The following is a 23,965-nucleotide window of genomic DNA, read 5'->3' as shown; positions in this document are numbered from 1 at the left end:
GTTGCAGGGCTGAGAGCTTTCACTAAAACTGTACCTGTTTCTCACCGTGCCTGCCTTCAATGTCAAGAGATGTTCATTTTCTTATCTCAGTCTTCCAGGAACTGCATAAAAATCTAAAATGACATTCTCACACCTCATATATGTTCTTAAATCTGATATTAAAAAGATGTAAACTTTGGAATACACTAAGGATCTCTAAAGCTTTGCAATATTAGTAGTACTGATAGAGCAAAGCAGTGCTTGGCTGGAGAGCACACACTTTTTAAATAAGATGTAATAGTTGGAGTAAGTGAGAAAAGGTCAGTTTGATGTCCAGCGTACATTCAAAGGAAGCTAGAGATCAGTTTAATTTTCTTCATTCAAATATCCAGTTATTCACTATTGATTTACTAATGAAAAACCAGTCAGAAACAACTCCCTAAAGAACATCCATTGGAAGAACACAAAAACACGTGTACCAGCTGACCGAACAGATGGAAAATCTCATGAAGGGAACCTGACCATTCTGAAGAGTGTGCTCACAAACAGTTCACAAAGAATGTGCACACTGACTCACTAGCAGTTTTGGTTGGAAAGTGAATGACTTTCAAAAAAGAACCAGGACCCCACAGTCCTACGAAATGATCTCCCCCAACCAAAGGGTCTTGTCACAAATGGACAAAGCAGACAAAAGAAACAGTGAGAGTGGACAAGGAAAGACCACCTAAAGGCCACAGGAACTTGTGTAGGTCATGGTGTCTGGGCTGCTAATTCAGCAGGGAATAGTTAAAAATCAGTCTAGCTGAATTTGTATTTTAAAAGCTTTTACATTACCTTATAAAAAATGCATATGTAAAGCCACCTCCTAAATGTGACCACTAAACCAATATTCTTTTCAATGTAATGGACTTGAATATAGATACATTAAAGTATTACATAAAGGTCATCAGAAAAAGCCAAAAGAGAAAGTTTTGCTCTTTTAGGTGAGAAGTGTTGCGATTTCTACAAAACAATTGTGAGATGTTAATAAAACCCTTCCTTCTTTCATTCCTCTCAGAGGCTTCACATGGCTCTGAGAATTTGGAGACACAAAGAGTGAAGGAGAGAAGCAAAACTTAATACATCTTATCTCAGCCAAGTGGCATTAATACTTATCATTAACTTTATATATTGTGTCTGTATTTGATTATTGCACAGGCAGTGCTCTAACCCACTACTGATAAAGAAAAAAAGCTCAAATGTAATAATACAGTTAATGCTTTCATGGAATTATACAGAAAAAACCCTTTGATTCCCTAAAAGCGTGTGATCCCAACACACATAAAGTAATATGGGACACTCATAAGTGCCTAGAAATTTGGGAACTGTGGACTAGATCTTAAGGGTTGTCAGTTGTCAGCTTCAGGAAGAGGAAACACCACATCATGCAGAATATCTCCATGTACGTGGGGCAAAATTGCCACTGTTGCCTCTCCCCTTGAGATTCTGAGTTAGGCACACCAAGTCAAAGTCAGTTGATATGGCTATGGCTACAACTTTTAATACTTGTGTGTATTTTCTTACTGTTTCTTTTGTCTTCCTTAGTCTGTCGTCTCTTGACTTGAGTATGGACTGCAAATTTTTGAAGACAAAAAAATCATAATTCTCCTTTATATTAAAAAAAATAACAACAACCAACCAACCAAAAAAAAAAAAGAAAATAATAAAACAAAACAAACCACCAAACAGAACATGGGATTTTCTGTGAGAAAAAGTCACTGCTAATTCCAGTAGTCAGTACCTACTAAAATTGCATTGCAACACTGTTTCCATCACTTAGGAAAGCTCAGGTTTCAGAGAGGGATCACCTTCCTCCCATGCCCCACCGACAGCTAAAACCCAAGAATTTTGCTTGGAGCTCAAAGTTACCACATTACATTTCTTTCTTAAACCACTTCAGTAGTATAACTAACTGGAAATCCAGTGCATCACTTCTGACTGAAGATAACTGCTCAGCCAGCCACCAGTCTGTTCAGTCACTTCCCTGCTGCTTGCTGAGAAACTCAGACAGGACAAGCTTCAGAGGAGAACTGCTGGGCAAAGGCCACAGAGCTCTGGGTACCAAAGATGCTTCTAAGTCCTACTGATGTGAGCTAGCAGAGTGGCAAGAGGGAGTGATGGAGCAATGGGAATAAAAGCAATAAGGGATATATGTGGGAGAATTTACAAAAAAACAGGCCTTATGGATGTGGTGATAACAGCTGATTGAGGAGAAAACAAGCAAGGTATGAGCTACTATGTTCTAGATGTGTAAAGGGTAACGGGGAAGAAAATGGTAAAGAAACTCAGGCAGAAAAAAAAAAAAAGATTCCTCAATAAATCCAACTTGAATCACGTAAGAAAGAAAACAAAGTGAATGCAGCATGTGTGATCTCTAGCCTTTCCCTTTCTAACACATTCTTTCTCATTGTTTTCACATACCCTGGATCAACCTCACTTCAAAATAAAGAGAGGTTGACAAATGCCACAAAGTTTTATGCAATGAGTAAACACGGTCCCAGCAAGAAAATTACATTTGCAATAGCTTTCTGTAAGATATTTCATTCATGTAGCCTGCTAGCATTGCCAACAACAAAATCTTAGGCAATCTTGTGAAGGTCAGTATCGTTTATTGACCATTCTGAAACCAGAACAGATAAAGGACGGTGGAGAACTGGCAGCATGAAGTCAGAATAGATGATAAAAAGGAAACTGAAAGAAAACAAGGAAGGAGAAAACACTGCTATCATTCTGGGTTATGTTCCACAAAACAAAGCAATGTCATTACAACCATTTCCTTCACATTCTCTTAGAATACGCACCAGTCTTTTTTCAGAATCACAACACTATTGTATCTGCTTCATTGCTGCCACTTTATTACTTGTCGAAACATACTTGTAATTTTTAATATCTGGCAAAGCCATACACTTTAAATCGGATAAAAAGGCTAATGTCCTGAAAAAAATGGCAAGTTCTTGCCTTAGTTTCTGCTAGGACAGAATTCATCACACCAGATACTCTGAAGAGAACAACTCTGTCCCAAATGAAACTAAGACAGTTCTAAAATGTGCTGGTTCCCCATAATAAATTGCCTGACACATACTGATACTGTGAAGAGCTGAAGGATACTCAGTTTGAAACCCAATTTAAGTTTGCCTACCCTAAATGAAGATTAAAGACACAGAGATACCATGTGGGCTGTTCAAACAAGGCAGATATGAAATAACACCTGGCCATTATTGATGCCATTTTGCTGCCACATGCAATGAAACTGCCCAACAGGATATCAAAAACCACCAAAATGATTCTGTTGTCTGTAACAATTAAATCAATGTAAGTTAGTTGATACAAAGCAAAAAGGGCTGCCAGCTAACCTCTGATGGAATCAGGCTTTGCCTTTTCTTTATATTTTAAAACAAAAGGCTTTTTTTTTTTTTTTTTTTTACTTCTGTTTTTCAACAATTTAAACCCTATAGAATTGTGGGGGAAGGGGAGGGGGGCAGGGGAAGGTATCCTCTTAGAACCATGTAGCATTTCTCCAACACCGTTTCCAATAAAACTAATGTTAGAACTACCATTAGATTTAACATGAATGTGACAATATCACTAGATTTTTCAGCTGTGCTGTTCAGACATGAGATTTTGGCTTCTGTAACTTCTATTAAGTCATAGCAATGAAAATTTAAGATTTTTTAATTCATAGAGGTATATAAGCAAGAGGACACTCTGAAATCAACTTTACTAGCAATTCAAGATACTGTGACTAATGATAAGAATAGACAGCAATTCTGCAGATGCTCTTAAATTCTACTCATCTGCCTTTTGTCTTGTAAGATGTAGTATAAAGTACATAAGTGTCATTAAACTTACTCAATCTCCAGAATTATGTATTAGTTCTACAGTTGCAGTTTCATGCTAATATTGCCAAATATACTTCTTCTGTCTGCCAAATCGGAAAGTGGTCACTTAGAAACACAAGGTTGAAACTTTTGTCAGCCTTCTGCAATGACTGCTTTGCCCCCAGATGGCAGAAACTCTTGTTAACTGCTACAATTTGCATGACTTAAAAGGACAAGCGAGATAGCTCCCTTCTTATGATCTTACTCAGTCTAGTTCCTTGCAAGAGACAAAAGGGTTAGTTTGCTTCCCCCTCAAAATGGCTGCTTTCCAAGCTGTCTTTACACTTCTCATCTTATTCCACATCCAGATAGTTCCAGCCCCACCTTTCCATGTGTATGGAGGGAAAGTCTCTCCTCTCTGACTACAGATTTCCCATTACTGGCATACCCTGTCATTTCCAAAACCTCTCAGCATGAACTGGATGGAATAGATATCTTTTTTCTGCCTTACAGTCTAGTAAATGGGGTGAGGGAAAAGAGATTAAGACAGTACTGGATAAAGCAGAAATGAATTCAACCATTCAATTCCAATCAGAAATATTTTCACCTTCATTTTTTTATACAAAGTATTCGCATACATCCCTTCAAAATCTGAAACCCCAATCCCAATTTGTTTAAAGTTTAGTTTAGGGAGTGGAAACTAATTGCACTTAGAAGCCAAGTCCTACAGTTCCAACTTAAATCCTCACTTCAGCAGTATTTAAAGAATTCTGGATGGGGAGGGCAGAGATTTAGTTTTCATGGCTGAGGAAAGCAGAAACCAGGCTTGCATACATAAGATTTTCAGAAGAAGAATAAATCAGTAAGGGTAAAATGAAAGTAAAGGATGTTGTTAAACAGTATTTATTCTCAGTTTTCCTTGGAACACAGGCCTAAGTTCAGGAAAGAATTTAAACAGCCTGAATAAAATTCAGTGAGCCCAATAAACCCACTGAACTTGGTGGTTTATTCACAAGCCATGAAATTCTGCACAGTGCCTATGGAAATGCTTGGGCTACAGTGATGTGAACTGTCTAAAAACTGGCTCAAAAGGAAAACATAGGAACAATTGTCATCAGATTTGGACACTTCTAGAAGTCCAGCTTAGAAACAGTAATTAATACCTATAAATTGAACTATGTTACCGGCAACATTATCCTACAGTTTCTACAGAGCTCAGTAGAAGTGTTGTCCTAGTCAGTATCAGCATTGTTCTTAGAAGCAGCAAGAGGAACTTCAAGCAGTCATAGGGTCAAATCCTGACCTACAAATATGATGATTCAGTACTAAGTGAAAACCGTTTTCGACTACGCTCTTTGGGATTTTAAAACTGACAGCCTGAACAAAGCAGGCAAAAATAAAAATAGTAATAATCCAAAAAACAACAAACAAACAATAACCAATAGGTCAGTGAGCACTGGAAGGCCATCCACTAATTAGTCAATGTGCCTGCTCATTATTGTCTCCTACATGCACAGCTTTCTGCTGCTGCTAAAGAGCCAGCTGGAGTACTTGGAGCAGCAGTCACTACTGATAATCCTTCTCCAGGTTTCTCTCCATGCCACATCTCTTTATTTCTGTACATTGCCCTTTCCCTCTCCCCACAGCAGTGGCTGCAGAGGCAGTTTTTCGCCCTCCATGACTCCTCAGAAGGCTGGGAAGCACTGCAGGTGAGCAGGAGCTGATGGGAGAGAACATTTCTAGCAAGGAGTAGGAGTAGATTTGTGCAGCTGCAGAAAGGGATTGATATGAGGGAGTGGGTGAGCTGCGTGATGACTGTACCACATCCACAGCAGTGAGGGAAAAGAGGAGGCTCAGAAGGAGACAGGATGGGGGAGAAGGCAAAGCACTTGTACGAAGCGCTCTCCAACATTCCCCCTCTGCCATTCACAACTGCTCACCCTCAGAATTTCATGAAGTCCATGTGAAGCCCTGCTGGCTGCTGCTCACACCCCAGCCTCACAGACCTTGCCCAGTGCCAGCCTTGTAATGCAGAAACCTACCCAACAGGACAGCAATTTCCCTTCCATTTCAACAAATATTCTTCTGATAACAATGCTTTTCAGCAGCTTGTGAACTGTAGTTTAGATGAGATGTAAAGCTTTCACAAACAAAATGCAAGGCCTTTCAGCACCACTTGTTCAGCTGGTCAATAAAAATAAAAATGAAAATACACTGCAATCACATGCTGCTAGCCCAATGACAACCTTCTACAGTTTCCCGTGCAGTGACCCGTGATAAGATGATCGTGACCCCACTCTCTGCTCACCAGCTATAACAGATCACCTACTGACTGAATGAGGTGTCACTTCAGCAACAGAAAAGGCAAAGGGCTACTAAATAAATGAACAAACTACTCCTCTCCACCCCAAGAAACCCATCCTCTGATAAGCCCCTGAGCAGTTTTCCCAGTTAATTTAGATGAGAAGCAGGAAGGAGATGGCTGTACTTCCCAAGTAAATGGACAGCTCACAGGATTGAGGACTCAGATGTGTTTTAATTCTTCCCCTGCTATTCCCTTCTCAATTCCTTATTGCCCTTTCTCTGAAGCGCTGCTAGATTTTCTACTGTATGGAATACTTGTTCTTCTTATTGCTAGCCATGTCAAAGCCAGGAGCTGATGTCTATAGTCTGCTTGCACCTGTTCACTACATTAGTCACACCTTATGACAGGTAAGCACAATGACATTCAGAGCAGCATTGCCCTAACTCTACAGACCGCAGCTTGGAGACCCAAGACACGGTCTTTCCAATTGGAATATTTCATCAGTAGTATGCTATAAGCATGATAGAAAACATGTAACTCAGTAGCAAAATGAGTATGTAAAACAGTGTCCATTTTTCCCCTTCCATCTCCCATAACTCATCATCAAATTGCTGCTGAGATATCGCATTAATTCCTTAAACTTGCTTTACACAATGGCGGCGCAGCTGCACGACTAACTTCACATTAATAACATGGAAATATGAAAGAAGGCTTTTAAAAAGTATGTTCAAAAAGACTTTACGAATCAACAATGAAGAAGAAGTGAAGGAAGAATAGAAGATATTTAAGGCTAGCGAGAAGAAGCTCACTGAAATCTGTGTTTTAATTTTTCACTGACAGTGTTAGGGATTATTTAAAACAGCAGAAAATTGAACTTGATTAATTAACCTAAATACAGCTGTGAAATATTCTGAGTGGAAATACAGGCTTTTCTTGCTAAATGTTGTGACGTTCTGACTGATTAAGTTCTGCTACTCAGCTTGCATAAGGATTTCTTAGGACAACTCAATAGGGTTTCTCATGTACAGTCAAGCTAATGGCTAAGACCCTTAGATGGAGTCTTTGGCATCGGTCCAGTTACACTGATTTCATCTACTGCCAACTCTGAAAAGTGGACATGAACTCAGAAGCCATACTACCAGTCATCCAAACCCATAAATATTGATCATTCTAATTCACAAAAGTATAATCACAGGGCTGGAAGTTAAAGGAATCTTCATTTCTGATTTAAAATCTACAGATAAAAGTGTAGCTACAGTATCAACTCAACTGCACTGCAAACATAAACTGTGTTTACATATGCAATATGTAAGAAAAATAAATGAAGAAATATTTTGTTATTACACGAATCACCTAACTCAAAAAATACAGTTTTTCTTTTTCCAATAAGAACTTTCATGTTGTTTATTGTTCTGCATTTTCTATTTATCAAAATATAAGTCTCTCAATAACCTTTTAAAAATGCTTTGTGCCATTCTGTATAACATTTCATTCACTTACAGGAATAAGTCTGCAATTGAAAGCTCGCTTTGAAACTGCAGTGCAGCCAGTGCTTAAAAAAAAATAAAATCTGCAACACTGATACTTTGATTATGTTGTGTCTGTATTGATGCACCACTGAAAAGCAGCCACCTCCTTAATTATCACAAACCAAACCAAATATTTTCTTATCAACCCTCCCTTAAAGGAAATGTACGTATTTTGTTTAGAAGCTTCCATCTAGTAAAATATGAACTAGCATGCTAGGCCACAACTTATTTTTTCTGCATAGGTATGTTCAGAAAATATAAATATCATAAATAGACAGAAAATATAAAAATCATTCGTGCAACCTCTGAATACTCTGAAGAAAAAAGGAACTAGAATTTTGCACATTTATCTTACCCATTCCAATACAATAGACGCTATCATGATTTCAAGCTTTGTGCTTGTTTATCATTAGTGTTTCCACTGTAACCATGGCACCGGGATATAGCACAGGTTTAACAGTGAGACAAATACCCAGTATTTTCCTAAAAAACTAATCTTTCACAAAACACACGAGCACATGAACACAATGGCAAAATAAATAAACAAAAAAATAAATGAAAGGAGAAAAGAAAATGAAAAAAAACAAGGTAGGCAAGCGGGCAAAAAAGAGGAATTATTTCTTTTCAGGGAGAAAAAAAAAAAGAGCTAAAACATTATTTCTGTGCAAGTCCTTTTTTCATCTTGGACTTCTGACAAGAGTCTAGAAATATGTAACAGCATAAGTCATAACCTTGGGCCTAGTGCAGATAAAACAAATACTGAAATTTCCTTACAGAAATGCATGCAGTGTTATGCAAAATTCAGTACATTAAAGCAATTAGTATATTGGCAAGAGCTGCTCTCAGAATATGAGCATTTTCTCAGAGCAATTTTAACAGTGACAGTCCAATCCTGCAAGATCTGTTGCATCATTCTGAAGGTATAAAGGGGAGGGAATGCAATTAATTGCATCAAACAGACTCGAAAGACTCAACAAGTACATGGTACCCATTCCAACTTAGGACTCCTTAAAGGGAAACACTTAGAATGGCATAAAAATATTTTATATTCTCCAGCAATGTTTATAGCTTGATATTGGTATTTCAAGCATGAAGGAGGAATGGGCTTCTGTGATAGCTGCTTTTAATTTGCTTGCCATAGAGTTGAGGAAGAGTGCTACAAAAACATCTGCCTTCAATGCTAAGAGCTTAATGAAAGAATTAGTCCTATTACTAAACAGAAAAAAAAAAAAAAAAAAAAAACAGTCAGAAACATACCAGGTCTTAGTCTTACACTGATTTAGGCCATGTGCATTTTCAGTGCCCTGTGACAGCCATTCAACTAATACAGTTCAGAGAATGCTTGTTTTTTGCAAGTTTTAATACAGACTCCAGACACTAATGAAGATAACAATAAATCTATGTACATCACTCTACAATCTATAGAGATGTCATAGCCACTGGCCTTATTTAAGTCAGTGAAATCAAATGAACAAACAGAGTGATTTTGTAAAAGCCAATTCTCTGGGATTCCTTACCTATTAACAGTGCAATAAACACACTCAGTATTACAATAACAAAGACACGTTTTGTAAAATTGGAGATTTTGGAAAAGTAAAATACAATTCTACAAATGCCTGCACCCTCGAGTTCCAACTGTTTTTCAGAGGGGGTGGTGTTCTCTGCGTATTATATGCACTGCACAAGCACAGTGAGGACTTACAGCACAAAAATAAAATAAAAAAGAAGTAAATGATGCTTTAGATCCCATATTATACTGAGCTAACCAATTACGATCCGGTGCCACTTACTCAACTCTGTAACATCAACACACAACAGCAATCACTCCCTTGCTCCTCCCACCCAGTGGATGCTGGACAGCAATGAATCCTGGTGCATTAAAATACAGCATTTATCTGATTCAGCTATTTAGTTCTCCCCAGAATGTGTTTACAAAGGGCCCGTTAAATTCCACTGTTTATGCACAGGTTTGGATGTTTGAACTCACCTCAGAAATTAAAGCCACAATGTACCCTCACATGCCAGCCCACCAAAATTCAAACCTGGCATCAGTAACCTGCAAGGTTCTTCCAGATTTGGCAACACACTCAGAATGTGTACCACGCACAGAAGGAAAATATATTATTATTCCTTCACTAAAAATCCATGATGACATCCTCATTCCATTGGTCTCAACAATGAAATACCCTCTGATTTCAGAAGCACCACAACACGATTATCATTCAATCCAGGTAAAAGACATCTGCAATACTGCTGCATTTGTCTTTTCCTGATTTGGCTTTTTTTTTTTCTCTGCCTATCACTGAGTTTTACGATCCAAGCTTACTAATGTGTAGCTTTCATACAGCACCAGAATAATCTAGATCTTAATTATCACAATGTAACATGTAGAAGAACTGGACAATATTTTTGAAGTTGTAAACGTAGAAGTTGTAACAGTGAAGTTATTTAGGTCTTAATCAGCATAAAGAGAGCCTCCCCATTGTTCTGATGTCTCTTTATACCACTGCATCAAGTAAAGGAGCTTCAAAGGATATGTGAAGCTCAGAGCTGTTAACTCTTGCTATTTTCACTTTGCCCTGGGTTCTTCACTTGCCAACGAAACATCACTCTAACCATAACAAATAAACACGCAAAGATGAGTGTACACACTTCAGACGGATGGCCAGGCAGGGCACATTTAAAATTAGAAGGCAGTTACTATTGTTTTATACATCTTATCTAAAGAATACGCCATTTAACCATTTAGCTGCAGAAATGTGTATATTCCTGCTTCCTGTGCTTCTTTTTGTTTTATTTTCAGCACTAAATCACAGTACCTGAGGCAGCCAGACCAAGGATTTTGTGGCTTTTTTGTACTCCCACTGAGGCACGTTCGCCTCTGGGTCTTTGAGATGCAGTAGAAGCTGGTCAGCACATTGTGTATACAGGCAGCATCTGCCTGCTTGGTGCCAAAATCCACCAGAATCCTTTTATCAATTTCAGGCATTTGAAGAAGCACTGCCTTAGGTCTATGCATAAAGGTCCAGACCATCTAGGGGAAGGAGGAGCATCAGCACTGATGCAGTGAGCTTTCAAGTGACACGATGGCCCTGAAGTGTCTGGTATCAGAGATCAGACCTGGGTTTTTAAGGCTTGTCATGACCTCGTCACGGCTTTGTCACTTCACACTGAAATGAACACGGTTTAAAAGCTGGCTCTGGGTTTTGTCACACTGTATGGATGGATTGCTTGGGGGCTTTGAACAGCAAGATAACTGGACCTGTCTTTATGTAACATAATTTCAGAAGTGGTAATTATACACCTCTTAGAGACGCCGTATTTTTCTTTCTTCCCATACCTACAGATCACATACATTAGATAGACAGTAACCACAACTATCTGGGTATAACAAAGTGCGGAAATAACGAAAAGCCTCCTGAGCCACGGCATGCCCTTGGCAACCTAGCCCTGCAATACAGATGTTGCACCCAGAGCAATGCCACCAATACATGCATCTCTGTATGGGCAGCATGGGCACTCACCCAGTCCTCGAAGTGGCGGCTCCCGTTCTGCAGCAGGTCCTCGAACTGTATAGTGCAGTTAGCTACAAAATCGTCGTACCCGATGGGGGCATCATGGAAAACAGCCATCTCTATCTTCCTGCCGTTGCAAACGTCAGTGACAAATTCATCGTTCCACGCTGGACTGTTGGTCTTTTGCTTGGTGGAGGTCTGCCCAATCCTGGAGTCGTCCACATTGAGGGCTATGTAAGGGTCCAGCAGGAAGGTCTGCGGCCTGGGGCCCACCGCATGCCTCAAGGACCACGCCGTGGGCTTCAGATTCACCGCCTCGCAGATCTTGATCTTCAGCAAGCCATTGAAAACCACCATGGCTGGACGGACGGCAGCACTTTCCCGGGATCAGGCACTGGCACGACGCGCTCGCACAGAGCGGAGGGAGGAGGGCTCGCCAATAAATAGGGGCAGGTCTGGGAGAGGGGGAGCGGGACGCCGTGCGGGTCCCCTCGCGTCGCCGCCGCCGCCGTTACCTTGGATTATTTCGCCTTCGCTCTTGCGACACCCAGTGAATGCATTTATTTTCTCGCCCGTGCTTCTAACGGAAAACAAGGGAGGGGGGCCGCAGGGGAGGGGGAGGCTGCAGGAACCCCCGAAGGCGATCCCGATCCGGGCGGCGCGGACCCCGAGCAAAAGCCTCCTCCCCGCACCTACACCATAATCCCGGCCGGGGCTCCTCGAAGGGGGCAGCGCCGCGACCCGAGGCTCCCGCAGCCGCCAGCCCTGCCCGCCGGCGGCACAACAATACCCGCACACGCGAGGCGGAGGCACCGGCCGCCCCACCAGCCCTGCTACTGCGCGCTCCCCGCTCGCCCAGCGGCCGCCCGGGCACCTTCCAGCAGAGGCAGCGGCGGCCGCCGCCCGTCCCGCGCCTCCTCCTCCTCCTCCTCCGCCGCCGAGGCCGAGGAGCCGGCGCGGCGACCCCCGCGCATGGGGCGGGGGGGGGCGACGGCAGCGGAGCCGAGCGGGCCGCGCGGCTCTCGGCGGGCTCCGGCTGGGCGGCCGCCGCCCTGGCGATGGGCAGAGCCGCCGCCTCCCTCCCGCCGGCCGCCCCCCGCCCGCGTCCCTCCCTCCCGCCCGGCCGCCTCCCTGCCTGCCTCCTGCTCTCCTCCCTCGCTCGCTGCGCGCAGCCCAGCCCGCCTCCCGCCGCCGCTCCGCCGCTCGTGCAGGAAATGCGCAAAAGACGTCAGTGTGCGAGCGAGTGTGTGTGCGTGCGTGTGCGGGGAGCGCGGGCAGCGGGAGCAGGAGGGCGTGCGGAAACTTCGGCGGCGGGAGCCGCGTCCGAGCCGCCTTCCTCGCCGCTCCCCGGCCCTCCCGGCCGCGTTTCACCGATTCGCGTCGTGTTTTATTTCTTATTCTTTATTACTCGTATTATCGCTGTTGTTATTCCCTTCTCCGTCCTCCTCCTCCTCCCGGGATAAAAGTGGCGCGGAAAAAAACATCCCCGATCCCCTTCCTCCCGGGCTTTAAATAGCCCCTCAGGTTCTACTCCTGCGTTCCCCGGCTCGCCGCACGGCGCTGCCGCACGCCCGCTCCCACCCGGGCGAGGAACGGCTCTCCCCTGAGCCCGGATCGCTAGCGCCTCCCCGCTACAGCGTCGCCCCTCGGAGCCCTCCGGCCCCGCGACGAACAGCGGCTGCGGAGCACCGTCGCCGCCTGACAGCGCCGAACCCCGGGCCGCGCCGCGCCTCCCCCGCCCGCCGGGCCGCGGCGGCAGAGGCACCGTTACGTCAGCGGGGGCCGGGTCGGAGGAAGAGTTTCCCCGCGGTGTGCGAGCTCCGGGAAGTGCCGTGCGCCGCCGGGGGAAGCGGCCTCCCGCTGCCCGACTGGGAGGAACGCGGCTGTGTCTCGGCCCGGCCGCGGTGCCGGGCGCCCCCATCCCCTCTATGCTGCCCCGGCCACAGCTTGGCCCCGCCGCCCCCGGCGATAAGGGGAAGCGCCACCGGGAGAAAGCGTGGCTGGGCTGGAAAGATACTGAAAGGGGAAATAAATCTCCTAAAAGGGCGTGCTTGCTACATTAGCGATTTGATTTTGGTTATGTTTGTTGCCGTGGTGCTGATTGCTGTGTTAAACAATCAGGAAACTTTGTGAGAACTTTTCTCCTCCCCAGAATAATTTTGAGTTGATGACTTCACCTGTTTGGTTGTTTGTTTGCTTTTTTAAAGAAAGTCTTGTGCTCCTGCACAAGGTTTGAACTGACTTTACTATCAGAAGAAAAATGTCAGGCCAGCTCTTGTGTTCAGGAGGGCAGCTGAGGGAATTCGAGGCAGCATGAAGAAAGAATCCAACTGCCAGGACACACTCAAGGAAGTCTGTGACAAATGAGCACCGAGGCTCGTCTCTGCACCTGGTAATCTTGATGTGGCAGCGGCGATCAGGTAACCGTGTGTTACTGCAGGCAGCAGCTCAGAGGCAGGCGCTGTGTGGAGCAGATGAAACAGTCCTGGCATCTGTGTTTCCAGAGTAGTTCTCAGGTAGAAAATGCGGTACTAATGAAGCCTAAGGGTCATGAGAGCATTCACATAGTGAAAGAAAGCCTTTTTTTTGTGCCAGTCACTGCTTTATCTGCTAGTAAAAGTAACATCTCCATGTTCATTATCCTGACAGTCCCCGAGTGCTGTCGTTTGATACAAAGCCATGATAAGGCCCAATTATAGGAGCCTTCCCTCCCAATTCAGCCTTCCCTGTGCTCCCAGCGGCTGTCATACATCTATCACTTGTTTCTGTAAAGGAGTGTGCTCACAGGCCCCACCAGAAATACCCCTTCCTTCCCTCCCAGCCCCATTCACAACCTAGAGTATATCATGCCACGTATTCAGTGCACTCTCAATTCCAGTGTGTGAGGAAGAGCTCTGTAATTAAATCTTTCCTCTGGATGTGTTTGTATAGCAGTGTAAACAATACGCTCAATTTCCTTAAATATGGGAAAATGCAAAAGCTGAACTGATACAGTGTTTAATTTTGACTGATTACTTGTAAGTGACCTGCAACTACGTATAGTCTGAATGCCCCTGGTAGGATGTAAGTAAGCACAGTCTCCATGGTGAGTTCAATAACGCCATGTGTCTGCAAGGTCACACCTGCATATGACAACAGCCTGAATCAGTCTGGGCTATTAACGCACTATACAGAACAATATCAATAAATCTCATATTTCACTAATAATATATTTAACCTACTGGAAATACATGAGTACTTAGGCTCTGGCCTCTGATTTGGTCCATCTAATCTCTTCCATTTTCCATGCACTGAAACAAGCTAAGGTTTGGTTTCACAAATCTTTTTTAAGGAGATTTCCTGTATGAATAAGCATTTACAAACTGACTTAGAATCAGTCATGTCTATACTTACAATGGTTAGGAAAGTGAATATTTCATAAATGTTTTAATTTTTTATATAGGAGGGCTGCTCTGAAAGTAACACCTATTTTATTATGTTGGCTTGCATCATCAGAGGTGGATGTTGGTGGTATGAGGCTGAACCTCCCCACCAATATTTCACTATATTTTTATGCCATGTCACAGATGGCAGCAGAGGAGCAGTCTGATAATATGGTGACTGACATGGAAATGTGGATGGAGCAAGGCATGGAATTAGATTCCTCCATGAGGAAAAAATGCACTCATCAATGCTTGCTGAACGTTTATGGAGACAAATAGTGAATGTGAGCACAGAGAGGCAGTGGTGACAACAACAGTGGGTCACCTCTACTGGTGTAGGCACCATGGCATTCATTGCAATACACAGTTCGTGGTGGTGACTGTTGAAAAATAGCATTTTGTAGCTGAGAATGTGCTCTATCAAGTAGTGTTCTTGTGCTCTTTGTATCTGTTGTAGTTTCTGTGGAAATAAATAGGAGGCATTACTTTCAGAGTGACCTATGTACATATAAAATGAACTTTGCAAAAGCTTGCCTATATCTTTTACACGAAACTGTTACTAACTTACCAAAAGCCCTAGAACAATATTCTGAAAATCCAGTAACTGAAGTACAGTGAACAGCATTCCAATCTTTCCTACAAATGCCATCAGAAAAACAAACAGAGCAATAGTCTGAAAAATTCTAAGTGACAGAAAATACTCCAGCTGCATGTGCCATTTTCCACTTGAAAGAGTTTAAAGTATTTGTTTCTTGATTTTAATTCTGTTGTGGGTTTGAGAGGCTTTGGTTCTTTAAGAACTGAAGGGCAAATGCTATTCCTTCTGTGTATCACAAGGTTAAGGACAAGATACAGCACATGCAAGATTTCTGCTACAGAAGGACAATAGAAAGCACTCTAGCTGTATTTCTGTGTCCTATTGCAAAGGCTACAGCAGATTAGTAAACTGCATGCAGTCATCTGCAAAGAACAGCCTTTCAGCACCTGCTTTTACTCTTCTAAATCCGTCTCTGCCTTCCCTGTTTGGTTTGCAGTGGCAGCGACGTGGAGGGAGTGGGCAAGCTGTAGTTCGTTACCTTGAGTCAGCCCCTGACCTTTCCATGGCCCGTGAATCCTCCGAGCTCTACGGAGAAACAGCACGATCTGGTGGAGGGAGTGTGTAAAGTCCTGTCAGCCACGGGCTGTGTTCATTTATTAGAGCCGCATTGCAACTGCTTCGGTGGTGTTCTCGCCCAAAGTTGATAGTTTTACCGCGGTTTCCAGAGAATTTTTTTTTTTTTCCTTTTAACAGTGCGAATGGCAAGTGAGTATATCCAGCTAAGTCTTTATAAAACTGATGCTTTTATCAGTTTCTGTAGCTTACCTGAAGAAATTTTTCACCCTCTGAGGAATGTTGGTATATTTTCTGGATTTTTCTATGTACAGTAATATGAAAGAAAGAGAGAAAAAAATGTTTAGGTTTAATTTTAAAAGAAGTGTTATTTTTTTAAAGTTATATAAAATAGAACAGATGCAAATAGAATAAAATCAAACTTGTGTGCAAGGAGAGATTTTCAGAAATAAAACCCAGAACCCAAGTTATAAACTTGTGAAACTTTGGCTCTGAATTGACTCTGAACATGAACACATTCATAGAAACACCAAATATCCCAAGTTGGAAGGGACCTATAGGGATCATTGAGTCCAAATTCTGGCTCAACACAGGACCACCTAAAAATCAGGCCCTATGTCTGAAAAGTACGACGTATGTAAAAGCGTGTATAAAAAGCATCACATTTGTGAAGATGTTGGCTAGTATCAAAATGTCCACTGAATTCCACTAAACTTAATGGATATTCTTATGCAAGTGAAATAGTTAAGTGTTAGCACGATTGGTCCCTTCAATAGAATCAAAGATTGGTCATGAATACTGAATATCTTTGAAAGTCAAACTACTATTTAGTGACCTAATTTTTTGACTCATAGCTGAAAAAAAAAAGTATTCTGAAGAGTATTTTTATTCCTGTCATATTGCAATTGACCTGGAGAATATACCAATAACTAATTTGTCTTTTCTAAATAATAAGGAAACAAAAAAAAAAAAAAGTTCACTGAGCTTGCTTTAACTTCCAACTCAACTCCACCAGTTTTCCTTGTGTGTCCCACCAATTTCCTGCTAATTTATTCTTTTTGGCAAAGCTTGTACTTGAAAAAGTTACTCAAGGCGCTTATAATGTTCTTTGTGAAATGTCTTAGCAAATGAGAGCTTTTCATTGTGTGATTAATGCTTTCCAAATTTTTCTCATTTAATTATAATTTTGGTAGCATTCTCGACCACTTTTGAAAGAACATGCTTAAACTCTGCCTCTATTTGTTACTTTTTCTTGTTAATAAATCTTTCAGAACATATCACAGAATCACAGAATTGTTGGGCCTGGAAGGGACCTCTAGAGATCATCGAGTCCAGCCCCATGGCCAAAATAGACTCCCTAGACCAGATTGCACAGGTAGTCATCCAGGTGGGTCTTGAATGTCTCCCGAGAAGGAGGCTCCACAACGCCTCTGGGCAGCCTGTTCCAGTGCTCTGTCACCCTTACTATTAAGAAGTTCTTACTTAGTGTGAAACTTTGTATTTATAGACATTAATAAGATCCCTTCTCACTCTTCTTTTCTCAAGGCTGAACAGATCCAGGTCACTCAGTCTTTTCTCAAAAGAGTGGTGTTCCAGACCCTTTATCGTCTTCATCATATCTGCATGCAACTGATACAGGCTTGCAGGATTTGCTGCATTAGGGTACCTAGTTCCGGCAGATGTATTGACTTCAATGCAGTGGCCACCAGTCAGTCTGACTTTAAGTATGTACCTGGTTTTCTGGCCAAGACTGAACCTCTGATATCATACTGTCTGAACAGTTCTTATCTGATTTAGATTAGAGCTGGCTTGAGCATATCTGCATATGTTACAAAAACATTTGTAGACTTGTAGACCATATGCTTAGGTCACAGTTAGACCAGAGACTTCTGACTCACCTAGTCACGGCTGTAGATCTGTATGATCCCAGAAAAACACAGCTGTGCCAGCAACTCTCATAATTATGTTTTTATTTTATTTTATTTTTGCTTGTGGATGGTGACTTTTTATACAAATATAAAAATCTTTACCACTGTAATAGCTACCTGGTAAAATACAGTGGAATTTCCATACTGGAAATATATCCCAAGTATAGGCTTCCACTTGGTCTTCTACCTACATCATCTCAGCCTTTATGCACACAGCTTTCCTTTTCAGTGGCATCTGCTGTGGGTTTGCAGGATTGCTCTGTTCTAGAATTGGAGCTTAGGGAGAAATTTGTGAAGGGTAAAACCCAGGCATGGTTTCAATTTATCAGCCTTCATGTAGAGAATTTACAAGTTTCTTGGGAATGGAAGCTTGCAGGGTACTGACATTGCTCAGTACCCTGCAATATATATATGAAATATAATAGGAGCTTGTTGACATTCGGACACAATAAGTTTGTCTTTGCTGGGAATAATTTTGTGACAGAGAAACAAGGGTTTGCACCACGTTGCAAAGAATTTTGGAATAGATCAGACTCCAAGAGAGACCTCTGTGCCCTAAATCAGCCCCTCTACATACATAAGGAGAGCTTTGCAAGAAGCGTTTTTCTAAAGATACAGCTCATTCTCTGTATCAGAAGAAGATAGAAACATTAACTTCAGTCTTGCCTGTCTGGGTAATTTGTTCTGTTGCATTCTGAGCAGCACACTGAAAAACAATCTAGTACCAGTGCTGCTTAAAGGAATGATTTTGTATCATGGCAAAACCAAAACCAAACAAACAAAAGAAGCCCACAGAACTAGCAAGTAGGGAGAAGTATTTCCTGGCAGATTTTCCTGTCTGCCAGTTAACCACTTTCAAGTGAGGTGCAAGAATAATCTGTTGTTATATGCAATTATTTTCAACATAGAATCATAGAATCACCAAGGATGGGAAAGGCCTCCAAGATCATCCAGTCCAATCATCCACCTATCACCTATATTTCCCACTAAACAGTGTCCATCAGTACAACATCTAAGCATTTCTTGAACACCTACGAGATGGTGACACCATCACCTCCGTGGGCAGCCTGTTCTAGAACCTGACCACTCTTTCAGAGAAGTTTTTCATAATGTCCAACCTGAATCTCCCCTGCCGCAACTTGAGGCCATTCCCTCTCATCCTGTTGCTGTTACATAGGACAAGAGGCTCACCTCACCACACCCTCCTTTCAGGTGGTTGTAGAGAGTGATAAGGTCTCCTATGAGCCTCTTCTTCTCCAGACTGAACAATCCCAGTTCCCTCAGCCACTCACCATAGGGCTTGTGCTTCAGACCCCTCACCAGCCTCTTAGCCCTTCTCTAAAACAAGAAAGCCCCACCCCTGAAGCTGGACACCCACTGTGTTTTGGGATTGCTTGTCACTTATCCATAATCCTGTTGGCTTTCTGCCTTTTTTATTTCTATCTGTAGAGTACAACGGTTCTATAACAGCTCCTGCTAGAAACTCTTCCTACTTGAGGAAGACTTAAAAAGAAATTCTGTATTTGCCTCCAGGAAATATATTTTTCTTTCTGCTTCCTCATACACTGCAGGAGTGCAAACCATAAAACATCCTGCAGGGTACAGAAGAATAGGCAGAAAGGCCTATTGTTCTGCTAAAGTAGATAAAGACAAGCTCACGCAAAGTCTAGGTGCAGGTGTCCCATATACCTTGTAAAATGTTAATGTGTTTGAGTTATGGGAGTTTGGGGCAAGATTCTAACTCCAGGTACACAAATATTGTAATGAAAAAGCTCCATTAACTATGATGGGGAAACTGCAGGCTTATGACTGTGTAACTGAGATCACAATCTGGAATGGCCGGCATGCACTGGAAATTTTAACTTTAGTACCTCTGTGTACTGAGTGGGGCATCTGCACTGTAATCAAAGGAAATGGCCATATTGAACAAATATTCAGTATATGCATTCCGAAAGAAATTTAAAAAATAAGGCAAACTGGAAGTCACAGTAGTTGGGTATTTGCTCTCGATTTGGACATCACTGAGTGTTCTGTGGTTCCTGAGAAAAGTAGCAGAGTAGATGGACCTCACTCAAGCATTGCTGGGATTTGTCTTTCTGTCTCTCAGAACTCTACAGGATTTGGAGTATCTGTTACTATTACATGTGACACTCCAAGGTAAATTCATTTCACAGTTGATAAGTTATCGCTAACTAATAAGTGTGCCCAATATGTAGCTATCATTACCAGCTTCCACTATTTTTTTTTTAATGATTTTAAATTATACATCAATTCAGTATAAATATATTCAATATAAAAAGAACAGACACTTCAAAAGTAGGTATTATCACCACTTTGCAGAGAGAAGGACTGAGAAAGAGAATGATTAAAGGACTACACATTTGAAGTTGCACTGAATTTTGAGTGCTTTAATTGCAAAATATCTGATGAAATATATTAGGTATCTGAAGTTAAGCTCTGTGAGCATTTAGTTCTAATCACCTGCTTAAAATCAAACATAAAGTCATTAACGGAGTCATTAATAAAATCCATATCTCACAATTCCCACAGCTTTCCTCCGGCCTTTTCCCACGGTAGTGAAATCAAGAATTCACGCTTTTAAAATTGATAATGCAAGGCATAATAAAGAAGTGATGTAATGATTTATAGTATTTGGAGTATTGCCATTCAGGGCATGTAGGACACGCTGAGCTTTGCTTTCTGCCTTGCATCATTAACCAGTTACAATTCTGCCCAGAACCTTAAAAGGCCAGTATGTGTGTGCAGAACACAATTCAATCTGTATGTCAGAATTTGGGACTCTCCAGAAGACATTCTTGCACATGTCTTTGGAGAACTGAAACTTAGTGTCTAGCTACGTAATTACATAATATTCACCTATTTTAAGTTGCTAAAGTCACACTTTGTTTCCCAGTACAGGTGACAGTGTAAAATCTTTTCAGACATAGTTCCTGCTTTAACACACTGATCACGAGGGTAAGGAAGGAGGAAATGCTGGGAGAAAATTACAAGGTGTGGACTGACAGAAACATATTTTCTCACATGATGATGCCTAATAGGCTCTACTGGCAAACACAGACTAGAAAACTGTTGACCACTAAATTATATAAATATATTAAATTATATAAATATATTATATACAACATAACTTCAGAGTTCACATGCAGCATAAAAACATACAGGATAATCTGATCACAATTACTCCCCCTCAGTTTATTTTACTTTTATTTCTTCTTGTTATGCAGTGGATTTGGTTGGGAACTTTTCATACTCCATTATGCTTCTGCATTCAGATGCCGAAAACATGCACTTTGCCATCGGTCTATCTTAAAGCCTTGTTTTAAAAGTCTGTTTGTCTTAGCTTTTTCTGAACTGGGTTATGGAAGGTCTCAATAATGAAACCATAACAAAGATTTCATCCCAAAGTGTAATTTCTAATGCAGCACAAGACAAGTAGAAGACAAAGGATGCGATCCTATGAAGCAGTACTCTTCTGGCAAGACAACACATCATCCACTCCCACTGAAGCAAAAGTGCAACAGATCTGCAGATCAATCCTGGGAGCACACTCCTGAATTTTATACATGCAATTTAGGATTTGATGGCTGTTCTATAAAGGCAAAGAACATTTATATTTGATCTAATTAGAAAACAGGTTTTCTTCTTTATGAAAAATCAAGGCAAATGAGACTGGAGTTTTGTTTTCTTGTTTGTTTCAACGATATCTAAACAGGCTCAGAAACATATCAAAAGTTCTAGGCGTTTAGCAGATAACTTCTAAGAGACATTCTTTTGCTCCCTACCATAAATCATAAATACTTCAGGCTTAGGATATATCACACATCTGGGAGCAAGAAGAAAAAAAAAGGAATATCATAGACTACAAATTTTCAGTATCTGAAAACAATCTAGTTCTCAGCTGAAAATAATCCACCATGAAATTTAAAGTTTTCATATGAAAAAAGCTCATTGTTTGTTTTGTTTTGTTTTTCATTTTTACCTTAAGGAAAGCAGGCAAGCAGACTCTCTTTAGAGAAACACATGAGAACTGACTGCTTTCATCTAAATCTCATGCAGTTATGTTGGTTATTTCTAGTTACCTGGCCTTAAACATGTACAGAGATACTTGTCCTAATGCTGCTCATGTTAAGTCAAGCAGGTAACTGATCTAGATGAATCAAATATAGGGCTGCTGACTGTTACCAAATTCAAGGTAGGACAGGTTATCCGAATGATTATTTGCAGGTAGTCTGAATACTAATTAATGTGTCCAGATTGGATTTCTTACAGTGTTTCTTAGTGTTTCTTGTAAATAAAAATAAAATAAAAGATCAAACATTAATACAAATGTGTACTTTTAAAATTATTATTATTATTATTCCTGTAAATAATGTGTGTCAGTATCATAAGAACACAGCATTTTTCTAAAAGGCTGTACAACAATCTTGTCTCTAATATTAACATAACTGAAGGAGTCCTCTGGGAGATCCTCGGTGTCTGTGATACAAATGTTCTGTCTGATCCCAGGGAATCTGATGTCCTTCACTCATCCCTACTGGGAGTGCGAGAAAATTACTCCATCTAGAGGACTGGATGTGATGCATAAAAAAATAGTATAGAGAAAACACTAATATTCCTATTTCTGAATTACTCTACTTTTCTCATAGGTATCACAGTCCTTAAAACACCTCATTCTTTATAAGACAAAAATAGTTTATATTAATTCAGTTCATTCAGTCAGTCATGTTTCACTTTTGTTTTCCCCCATTTATTTGTTTTAATCTGTTTATACTAATATTTACATATTTTTGTAACTCTTTCAAAGTAAGGAGATTTCTGGTTTGTGCTCTTATGATCTAGTTTGTATTTGACCTTTTAGCACTAGATTTAGCCAACAAACATAGAAATGTTGGTGCTTTATTACAATTAAATGTATTAAATTAAAGGAGCACTTTCTTTTATGTACCTCTTCCTCCAACATTTAGAAGTAGCTTACACTTGCTCCAAAACACAGAAGGCTGCTATACGCAGTAAGGAGTCATAAGGGAGAGAGGATGGAAAGAGAGTAAGCAGTCAGGTTGAAAAATGCAATAAGATTTTATATTTAATAAGCATTTGTTATCAAAGAAATGGCTATTACACGGATATGATCAAGGTAGAATTCCATCCTTGATTCTAAAATATTTTCCAAGTGTGTGCTAATATTCTTATAACTTTACAAAATTCTTCTTCTGAACTGAAACTCTTCCATCTTTTCCTCTTTTTTCTAATACGTATAGGAAAGTTTGAGTAATATAATTCCTAACATTTCTGATTTACGTGTGGATGAACATAACATTTTTCAGATGTTTCAGTAGCATATTTTGTGACTGAATCATTCAATAATGGCAGAGGATGGAGACATCATTTTGTTGTTTTTGTGTTTTAGTTTTTCTTCAGTGGGCTGCAGCCCAGGCTGTTACAGGGCATCCTCATCCTTCAGATCTCCAGACCAATAGGTACAAGAAACTTGGGCAGCTATTTTTCTCCATTATCCACTGCAGTGGTCATCTGTTATTACACTGTGCCACTAGGAGAGATAAAGAAGGAAGAAATGCAAATACAGAGTGGTGGAGCCAGGTCACAGGACAGAGAGCAAAAGAGGACAAATGGGAATGTCCTTTGACAGCATGTGTATTGACAACTGGCATAATACTGATTGTGACACTGGGTTATCACCCACCAGCAGTATGTATTACTGTTGTTACAGAACCAGCACCACTGAATATAGGCTTTTACTTGTTGTCATTTTATTTGACAACAAGTTGAGAACACAAATGTCTTCATTTTTAGGGGAAGCTGGTATTGAATTCCTGCAAACTTACTGAAATACAAAGAGACAAATCAAACAAGTTAATATGATTTGGTTTCCCATAGTGAACTTTCCTTGTAATCTCATTTCTTGTCACACTACTGTCAGCTCTAATAACATAGATGTCAACTTCTACTCTGAGTTATCTTCAGAGTTTGTCTTGCTGATTTCTTCAGCAATAAAATCTTCAATCACAGCCTGTGCGAGAGCAAGACTCTGCTTTTTGGATTGTGACAGATGTATTCCTGCATAACTCCTGTTTATTCACAACTTTTTAAAGGATTGCATAGGCTTTTCCCTAAATTAAATATGGCTTGCTCTCATTTATTCCTGTTTGAGTAAACTCATGCTGTTCCTTTTCCCCTTTAGGTTACTACACAGTCCATCTCCACTCTGCCTTAATAAGTCTTTTCCTAATAAGGTGTCAACATCCTTTTCTGATCATTGTCTCTAACATGCAGACAAATC

At 41.1% G+C, this 23,965-nt stretch overlaps 1 protein-coding gene across 1 annotated transcript in view; it reads right to left on the bottom strand.

Annotated features, from left to right (window-relative positions):
- Positions 1 to 12,192, bottom strand: part of PRKCE (protein kinase C epsilon) — a 275,101-nt gene extending 262,909 nt beyond the window's left edge. Inside the window, exon 1 of the mRNA XM_031594662.2 lies at positions 11,195 to 12,192. Within this exon, the coding sequence (XP_031450522.1) occupies positions 11,195 to 11,542 (348 nt within the window). The 5' untranslated portion in view covers positions 11,543 to 12,192. The remainder of the gene's footprint in view (positions 1 to 11,194) is intronic.
- Positions 12,193 to 23,965: the final 11,773 nt, after the last annotated feature.

Source organism: Phasianus colchicus, chromosome 2 (assembly GCF_987193195.1).
Source record: "Phasianus colchicus chromosome 2, bPhaCol1.hap1.1, whole genome shotgun sequence".
NCBI classification, from domain to species: Eukaryota; Metazoa; Chordata; class Aves; order Galliformes; family Phasianidae; genus Phasianus; species Phasianus colchicus.
Note: the sequence above shows the minus strand (reverse complement) of the source record. Positions and strands in the feature narration are given on the sequence as shown.